At 45.5% G+C, this 9,672-nt stretch overlaps 1 protein-coding gene and 1 pseudogene across 1 annotated transcript; one reads left to right on the top strand and one right to left on the bottom strand.

The window, feature by feature from the left end:
* Window positions 1-1,680: 1,680 nt before the first annotated feature.
* On the bottom strand, window positions 1,681-9,666 carry LOC125506038 (scarecrow-like protein 21). Its single transcript, XM_048670922.1, has 5 exons — window positions 8,699-9,666; window positions 8,529-8,627; window positions 8,291-8,388; window positions 8,126-8,203; window positions 1,681-2,811 (listed from the first exon to the last, which is right to left on the bottom strand). Exons 1-5 carry the CDS (start codon window positions 8,868-8,870, stop codon window positions 1,681-1,683), a joined length of 1,578 nt encoding a protein of 525 aa, XP_048526879.1. The 5' UTR covers window positions 8,871-9,666.
* LOC125511811 lies at window positions 3,703-3,841 on the top strand (annotated as a pseudogene).
* Window positions 9,667-9,672: the final 6 nt, after the last annotated feature.

The following is a 9,672-nucleotide window of genomic DNA, read 5'->3' as shown; positions in this document are numbered from 1 at the left end:
GAGGACGGGTTCGAGCGGCGCACGAGAGGTTGGAGACGAAAGAAGTGGGAAGATCTAACTGAATTTTCGTAAGTGTTGTATATATAGGAAAGGCCTTTAGTACCGGTTGGAGCCACCAACCGGTACTAAAGGCCTCGTGCTGCCACCCCAAAGTTTAGTCCCACCTCGCCGGGCGAAGGGCAGCCGCACTGGTTTATAAACCCAGTCGTGGCTACCTCTTCGAACTCCTCTATATAGCAGGCTTGTGGGCATAAACTCTGCGCGTTGCCCTGTGAGTCTGCTGGGCCTTTAAGGCCTGTAATTGCACGCCTGTGGCCTAGCAGGCCCACAGGCCAGCGCCCCAATTTTTTTATAGTTTTTTTTCTTTTCTGCTTTATTTTCTTCTATTTATTTTTGTGTAGTTTTTTATATAGTTTTTTCTTTTCTGTTATATTTATTTTCTTCTATTTATTTGTGAGTAGTTTTATTCATCTAGTTTGCCAAAATTTAACATTTTCAGAGTTCATTTTGTAGTGATTTTCAATTTCACGGTCATTTTGTGAACGATTGAAAAATAGCAAATATAATTTTTTTTCTTTTCTGCTTTATTTTTTCTTCTATTTATTTCTGAGTAGTTTTTTCTTTTCTAATATATTTATTTTCTTTTATTTATTTCTGAGTAGTTTTTTTATATAGTTTTTTTCTTTCCAGCTATAGTTTTTTTTCTTTCCAGCTATTTTTTTCTTTTTTGCTATTTTTTCTTTTCTGCAAAACTAGATGGTCAAAGTCTGGAGTTATAACCAAAGTTTAAAAAAAAGAAATGCCGACGTGCAATTAGTTTTTGCCATAACAGAAGAAGTCCGGAGTTGTAATAAGTTAGTAAAAATAAAAAAGAGGTGCAATGCTCGTTAATTTGCTTCAAGCCTTTCGGAATAGTGTAAACTGCACTGTGCGAAGCTCCGTGCAATCTACCATATTCGTGAAGGCTTGAAGCTAAGCAACGTGAGCATTGAGCCTCTTCTTCATCATCTCTGCACTCAGGGCTTATAAACCGCTCCTAGTCCTTCTCTCTTGGCGAGGTGGGACTAAAAACAGCTTGTCATAACCTCATTAGTACCGGTTCGTGGTACGAACCGGCACTAAATGGTGATGGTGGGGCCATAGCCTGACCGCAGGCTGACACAGCCTCTTTAGTATCGGTTCATGGCATGAACCGGTAGTAAAGGTTCGCCACGAACCGGTGCTATTGTATACATTAGTGCCGGCTGAAATTCAAAGCGGCACTATTATGCTTCACGTTTGACCCTTTTTCTACTAGCGAAACATGCTCTAATTAGTACAGTATATTACGTACAATCATGTCAATCCTACAACGGGGGCAAACCACAACACACCAAATTCCTAGCTATAAACATATTTATTTAGGCGATCACTACGCCTTCTTCTACGTTATGGCTGTCGCGGTATTATCACAGCAACTCCTGGTGCCGATTCCTCTGAATTAGATGAGCAGTGAGTAGACAGGTAACTGAACCGACAAGCAGCAAAGCCCTTAATTATAAGCACAGGTTCCATCTGAAACTGGGGGCAGGATAAGTCAGGCTATAGAAATATCGTGGATCAACGTAACACAAAATCACTCAACGGTTCAGTTTCAACGATAAAAACAGTGCACATACATGAGCTTCTTCTGAAGACATGTCAGCACCATGCGGAAGACACGACCAATACTCTACTCTTCCAACCAAGGTAAAGGACTCCGTCCCTTTCCTCAAGCCTGTAGCAACTGTGGTAGTTATCCAGCAGCGTTTTGATGGTGTTGTTCACCAGCGAACTCAGTGGGTACGGCCTAAATCCAGCCATTGCAAACCTTGCCTTCCATTTCCCAAACGCCTCAAGCCTCTCAACCCTTTCAGCACCCTCACACGCTATTAAATTGATGACATCCCTTGCAAGACAGTGCTGCTCTGTGCTAATCCGTCTCTTATCATCCCTTGGGAGAGCAACATCTATTGACTCAAACATTGCCGTATAGTATTCGAAGGTCTCCAAGTATCTTGAGAAGAATGGAGCTGTGTTTGTATTCGACTCCTGCTCAACAAGAGTCACAACCCTGGGGGATAGGCTCTTGATCATTCTTATAATCCTGTTCCGGTGATTTTCCGTGCTCACGCTTTCATCAGGAGTATGATGCAGCTCATAGGCGAAATTCACTACAATGACCTCCCCGGGCCTTATATCAAGATGCTCAAGATAAACCTCATGGCTAGCAGCATGAACAGCATTGAACTCAAAGGGCATGCCACACGACGCAGAGACACTATGCAATCTTGTCCCAACCATATCCAGTCCACCACCTCGGGCATAAGCAGAGTTTGAGTCATCTATGCCAGTGATTCTTAGGCATGGTGGACCCCCAGACCTCGCTGCAAGAGCCTCAATGATAGTTATCCACTGGCTCCCCTGTGCGATATGGAAATCGATGATGTGAACGAAGTTCTCGCTTTTGATAGCCTCTGCTATGGCACCATTGGCTGACATGTAACTAAACCTGTAGAATGGGCAGATCTCACAAAGGTGATGCATGTGAGATATTAACTCAGAGCTTGTAGGTTCTTTGCACTTCAAGGATTTATACAGCTTACTTCCAGAGAAAGAGAGCCTGGCCACAAGCCCTTCCAACATGTATGCTCCTAGGCGTTGCATTGGATCTCCAGAGATAGACACCAGCTGACGTAGCTCAGATATCAGCACTTCTGTATGTATATCATTCTCTGCAGCAGCCTTACCACATGCTATGATCACCTGCTTCAAGTCTCCTGTATTAATTCCCAGAACCTGTCTCCAGTTACCTTGTTTCAAAAGATTCTTGGCTTGCAATAAGCTCTTGGGGCTGTCACAGGATATGTCCAATTCAGGCCCAAGAATTGCATTTTCTAGAGTGTTGTTAAACCATATAATGTTCAGGTCCAAGGGGCGCATCACGCACCGGTTTAGTTGAGATAAGTTTCGGTCTAGGTTGGTTAGAGTATATGGTTGTAATCTCCTCATGTATATATTATCTCTACTTTCCTTGTACCTCAAGATGTAATCTCAACAAACTTGTATGCTTATCAGGGATATGCCCCTGCCTATATTAACACGAAACCGTCGCCTCGAGAGAGGTACGACGTTCTCCGCTGTTTCACATGGTATACAGAGCCACCTCTATCCATCGCATCTAGCAAAACCCATCCACCGCCAGCCATGTCGTCCTCCTCCAGCACCGTCCAGGCTTCCCTTGGGCAGGTTGCAGAAAACCTCACCCGCACCAACTACGTCTTGTGGCGTGCGCAGGTGACACGGCAGCTGAGAGGGGCTGGCCTCTTCGGCTACACCGACGGCTCCATGCCGGAACCTATCAAGATCCTCGTCACGAAGGACAAAGATGGGAAAGAAGAGCAGACGCCGAACCCTCTCCATCCGATCTGGTTCAAAGAAGGGTAGCAGGTACTCGGATACTTGCTCAATACTCTCACCAAAGAGGTCCTCGTGCAGGTTACCTCCATCGCCATGCCGCACGAGCTCTGGGCGGCTCTCACCCACATGTTCTCGTCGCAGTCTCGAGCCCGCATCAACAACATCCGGGTTGCTCTCTCCACGGCGCAGAAGGGGACGCAATCTGTTGCCGCCTACTTCGCCCAGATGAGAGCACTCGCCGATGAGCTCGCAGCCGCCGGAAAGCCCATCGATGACGATGAGCTTGTGTCCTACATCACTGCCGGCCTCGACATGGAGTATCAACCCCTCGTCTCCGCCAATGACAAGCGCACCGACACCATCAGCATCGATGACCTCTACGCTTAGATGAGCAACTTTGATCAGCTCTTCGCCCTCTACAACAACAACTCGGGTGGGGGCTTCAAGTCATCTGCCAATGTGGGCTCTCGCGGCGGCGGCCGCGGCGGTGGCGGCTCACGCTACCGTGGACCTCCGCGCGGCAAGGGCAAGCCGCCATCTGGCGGAAACAGCAGCGGCGGCAACTCCTCCCGTGGTGGCGGCGGTGGCGGCGGGCGGCCCTCCAACAACAACAATAGGGGCCGCCGTGGTGGCAGGCCTCGCGCCAACCTTGATGCGCCGCGATGCCAAATCTGCGGCAAGCTAGGCCACACCGCACGTGACTGCTGGTATCGCTATGAATATGATGGCGAATCCTCACAAGATGAGAAGGTTGCAGGTGCTGCTGATGGCTCCTACGGCATCGACACGAACTGGTACGTGGACAGTGGTGCAACTGACCACATCACGAGCGAGCTGGAAAAGGTGACAGTTCGTGAGAAGTACCATGGACAAGACCAAGTTCACACTGCCAACGGAGAAGGTATGAGCATTAGCCACGTTGGTCATTCAGTGACCCCCCATAGAAATATCCGTCTAAGAAAATTTTTGCATGTCCCTAGTGCTTCTAAAAATCTCCTTTCAGTTCATCGCATTGCCATTGACAACCATGTATTCCTTGAGTTTCATCCGTTTTTCTTTTTGATCAAGGATCAGGTCACGAAGAAAATTTTGTATCGAGGTAGATGCGTTCGAGGGTTGTACCCGTTGATTTCGGAGCTTAGGAGATTGAATAAACAAGCCTATGGTGTCACCAAAGTCTCTTCAACACGGTGGCATGATAGATTAGGGCATGCATCTTTTTCTTTAGTTGAACATTTGCTTAAAAAGAATAAGCTCCCGTTTGTTGGTGAGCGAGATCGTGAAACAATTTGTGATTCATGTCAGTGTGCTAAAAGTCATCAACTAGCTTATCCTGTGTCTACAAGCATCTCCACCAAACCTCTTGAGCTCATTTTTTCCGACGTTTGGGGTCCTGCACCTAAATCAGTTGGCAGACACACTTATTACGTAAGTTTTATCGATGACTATAGCAAGTACACATGGATCTATCTCATCAAAAAGAAATCTGATGTCTTTCAAGTTTTTCACAACTTTCAAGCACTAGTAGAAAGAAAGTTTGATTGCAAAATCCTAGCTCTCCAATCCGATTGGGGAGGGGAGTACCGCAACCTCAACTCCTTTTTTCAGCAAGTTGGCATATCACATCACGTGTCATGCCCCCATGCTCACCAGCAAAACGGATCAGCCGAGCGCAAGCACAGGCATATAGTTGAAGTCGGCTGGCCTTACTTGCTGTTGCCTCTATGCCTTTGAAATTCTGGGATGAGGCCTTTCTCACCGTAGTCCACCTCATAAACATGTTGCCAAGTAGAGTCATCAACAATGAATCTCCAGTAGAACGTCTCCTTCACACAAAACCAGATTACACATCTCTACGAGTGTTTGGGTGTGCGTGTTGGCCGAATCTTCGGCCATACAACAACCGCAAACTCATCTTCCGATCCAAACAGTGTGTTTTCTTGGGCTATAGTCCACAACATAAGGGTGTAAAATTTCTTGATGTATCCACCGGATGTGTCTATATTTCCCGTGATGTTGTGTTCGATGAAATTGTTTTCCCTTTTGCACAACTTCATCCCAACACCGGAGCCCTTCTTCAAAAGGAGATTCTTCTTCTACCTTCACACCTCACGGGTCGTGCCAATGGGGATGTTTTAGACACTAATGATCAATTGTTGACTAATCCTCTTACTGGTGATGGTCTTGAGTCTTGTGATGCAACAGAAAAAAAATTGTGCAGAAATCGGTGAAGAAATCAGCCCAAATCATCATTTTATGCTTCCTGGACAAAACAGCAGCATCATCGGCGCGGATCTACCTTGGGATCCAGGCGCATCCTCCTCGGGATCGGTTCTGCGCCAGTCTGCCGCCCTGGCCCCCACGGGATCCGCGCCCTCCGCGCCAGGCCGATCTGCCTCGAGCCCCGCATCGCCACACGCCACCAGCGGCTCGGTGGATCGCCCGGTCATCGCTCCGCGCCAACCAACCAGCGCCAACTCCAGCCGCCCGCGCCTGACCCCGCGCCCAGCCCCGCGTCTGGCCCCGCACCTGGTCGGTTTGGCCCCGACACGCGCTGCTACGCGCGGCGCCCATCGCGGCAGGATACGGGCGCTGATTCCGGTGCAGATCCCGCTGCAGCTCCTGTCCCACCGGCGCAATCATTGCGAAATCATGCGCCCCCTGCTAGATCGGGATCCTCTGCAACGACTTCTTCTTCAGCTTCACGTGCGCCGGCCACAGAAGATCCGGTCCGCATGTCCTCGCCCAGCGAGCCTGCAACTGTTCCTGGCGCTGGATCTTCTGCTGATCCTTCTACACCACCTCGCACTAGGCTTCAGAGGGGAGTTACTCAACCCAAAATTACAAGTCTTTAGCAAAGTTTGGACTTGCTTGTGTTTCACATGAACCAGATATTCCACACTCTGTTGCAGAAGCTCTAGGCGATCCCAAGTGGCAGAAGGCTATGGAAGATGAATACATGGCGCTCCACAAAAATAAAACTTGGCACTTAGTTCCAGCACGTCAAGGCAAAGGTAAAAATGTTATAGATTGTAAATGGGTCTTCAGAATTAAAAAGAAATCTGATGGCACCATAGATCGTTATAAGGCTAGAATAGTTGCAAAAGGTTTTAAACAAAGGTGCGGTTTAGACTATGAGGATACTTTTAGTCCTGTAGTAAAGGCTGCTACTATTCGCCTCGTTTTGTCTATTGCCGTATCCAGAGGATGGAGTCTACACCAGCTAGATGTTCAGAACGCGTTTCTTTATGGTGTTCTGGAATAGGAAGTGTTCATGAAACAACCTCCTGGGTTTGAAAATAGACAAAAACCCCTCCACATATGCAAGCTTGACAAGGCTCTATATGGATTAAAACAAGCTCCTAGAGCATGGTATTCTTGGTTGAGTTCAAAGCTTCAAGGACTTGGGTTTGCTCCATCCAAGTCTGACACCTCACTGTTTATTTTCAACAAGTCAAATACATCTATATTTGTACTTATATATGTTGATGATATTATTGTCACAAGCTCATCTGATGAAGCTATTTCAGCACTGCTCAAGGATTTGAACTCTGAGTTTGCTCTCAAGGATCTAGGAGACTTGCACTACTTCCTTGGCATTGAAGTAAAAAGAAATGGAGATGAGCTTCACTTGTCCCAAGAGGAGTATGCCACTGATCTTGTAGCAAGAGCAGGGTTGCAAGGTTGCAAGGCAGCTCCAACACCTCTATCCATCTCTGAGAAACTATCCTTAACAGAAGGGAAACTCTTGAATCAAGAGGACAGCACCAGGTATAGAAGTATGGTTGGTGCACTGCAATATTTAACTCTGACTAGGCCTGATATTTCTTTTGCTGTGAACAAAGTATGTCAGTTCCTTCATGCACCCACTACGGTACATTTGACAGCTGCAAAACGCATACTCAGATATGTCAAGAATACTTTCAGTGTTGGACTCACCTTCACCAAGTCACCATCAACACTTGTAAGTGCCTTTTCTGACTCTGATTGGGCAGGTTGTCTTGATGACAGACGCTCAACAGGTGGTTTTGCAGTGTTCTTTAGTCCAAATTTAATCTCATGGTGTGCTAAGAAACAAGCTACTGTGTCTAGATCCAGCACAGAAGCAGAATACAAAGCACTAGCAAATGCTACTGCAGAAATTATTTGGGTTCAGTCATTACTGAAAGAGCTTGGGATACATAGTAAACAGGCTCCATGCTTATGGTGTGACAATCTGGGTGTCACCTATCTTTCTGCTAACCCAATATTTCATGCAAGAACAAAACATATCGAAATAGATTTTCACTTTGTCAGAGAAAGAGTAGCAGAAAAAAAAGCTGGATATATTCGGTCTCAAGACCAAGTTGCAGATGGCTTCACTAAAGCTTTGTCTACCAGAGGTTTTGAAGAATTTAAGCGTAATCTCAACTTGTCCAAGTTGTGATTATGGGAGGGTGTTAAACCATATAATGTTCAGGTCCAAGGGGCGCATCACGCACCGGTTTAGTTGAGATAAGTTTCGGTCTAGGTTGGTTAGAGTATATGGTTGTAATCTCCTCATGTATATCTTATCTCTACTTTCCTTGTACCTCAAGATGTAATCTCAACAAACTTGTATGCTTATCAGGGATATGCCCCTGCCTATATTAACACGAAACCGTCGCCTCGAGAGAGGTACGACGTTCTCCGCTGTTTCACAAGTGCCAAGAGAATCAGTTGTCGAGAAGTATTCAGTCTGTTCGTCAGTTAGACTTGCACCTGTGATCATCTCATCCGTTGGAACCTAGAATCCAGGAATCGTTAGGTGGTTCATGGAAAAATGCAGGATGGAATTGTTGATTGTGCCATAGCAGTAGGTAACTTTACTTACTGGTAGAAAATTGTGCAACGGAGTTGGCTGTGCTGAAAGTGATCCCTGATCATTTAAGATATTTGCATGTGTCATAGAAGCATCGGGCTGACCATGTCCTACAGCAAGTTGATCCCCAAAACTATCAGAAACAACAACAATAATAGTAGTAGTAATAACAATAATAATCTTGCAATGAAACAGAAATTACAGTATTGAGGATGTGTGATGCAAAACTAGGCAGGTGTTTAATATTGACCTTGATGCACCGTCTGTTCTTGCTTCGAATCACCAGCGTCATTGTTTGACAGGACTTCGGCCAGTGAGAACCCAATCAATGAATGTCGATCACCAAATTCTGCAATAAATTGAATTTTGAGAAACATACAACAACGAAGTTCATTGATGGAACGCAGTATTAAAGCTCACCGTTCTGTGCAGCTATGTCATTAGGATATTGCGATGTCCTTTTAGCTTGTACGGAAGGACCTGCATCATTGTTCAGAGGCACTGCACGGACAGGGCAGCCATTCATCATCAAATAATCAGGAATAAGAACCCCTGATTTTTCCCGCTCCTCGAGTTTCTTTAATGCGGACATTTTCCTGCTCTTCACTTTAAGCTGTAACAGAATCTTTCTTTTATGTCATCACCGTCATAATGTACTAGAACATGCTTGCTTTTATTTGGACTGCAGCAAAGCATCTGATGATCATAACTTTATAAAGCTTCTACATCATCGAAAAGCAATATTTTAGTGTGATAGCAATGTATTGGTGCCAGCAAAATGCTTCTATTTTCCCTGCTATTTTTATGATGAATTTGTCTTTTTATGGGTTTTCTTTAGGTGCACCGGGGTTGTCGCTAGCTCCCCCTTATGTTGAATTCTACTGTGATTGAAGGGGTTTAACAACACGCTTTTATCATACGCTTATAGGAAATAATAAACTCCACATTAGTAGTTTACCTTTTTTGGAAGGAAAACTGTAACAGGGGCCCCGGCGGTATAAATAGGATACAAACCAAAATTCATGTCCTCGGGTACTTGAACCCCGGTGGTGGGATTGTATTCCACTCCCCCAACCAAGTAAGCTAGGCTCACTTCTATAACATCAATTTACCTTGTTTTTGTTCAGCAATGCAGTTATAGGTTAGCCAATAGCTGTTCATTGTGACGCTGAAGTATTCAAAGTTCCACAAGCAAATTTTGCTATACCTTGTTACCGTGACAACATTTGCAAGTTAATTGCCAGCACACTATTACTTTAGTGTATATCAACAGCCTAATTATGATGGACATGGAATAGTGTCACATGCATACCTGCTGAAACTGATCAAGGTCACTGACAGGAACATAATCTCCATTGGTCAGCACACCGACAAGATCATAAAAAACATTGAAT

This window comes from Triticum urartu, chromosome 5 (assembly GCF_003073215.2).
Source record: "Triticum urartu cultivar G1812 chromosome 5, Tu2.1, whole genome shotgun sequence".
NCBI lineage: Eukaryota > Viridiplantae > Streptophyta > Magnoliopsida > Poales > Poaceae > Triticum > Triticum urartu.
This window is presented reverse-complemented; position numbering and strand designations above follow the sequence as displayed.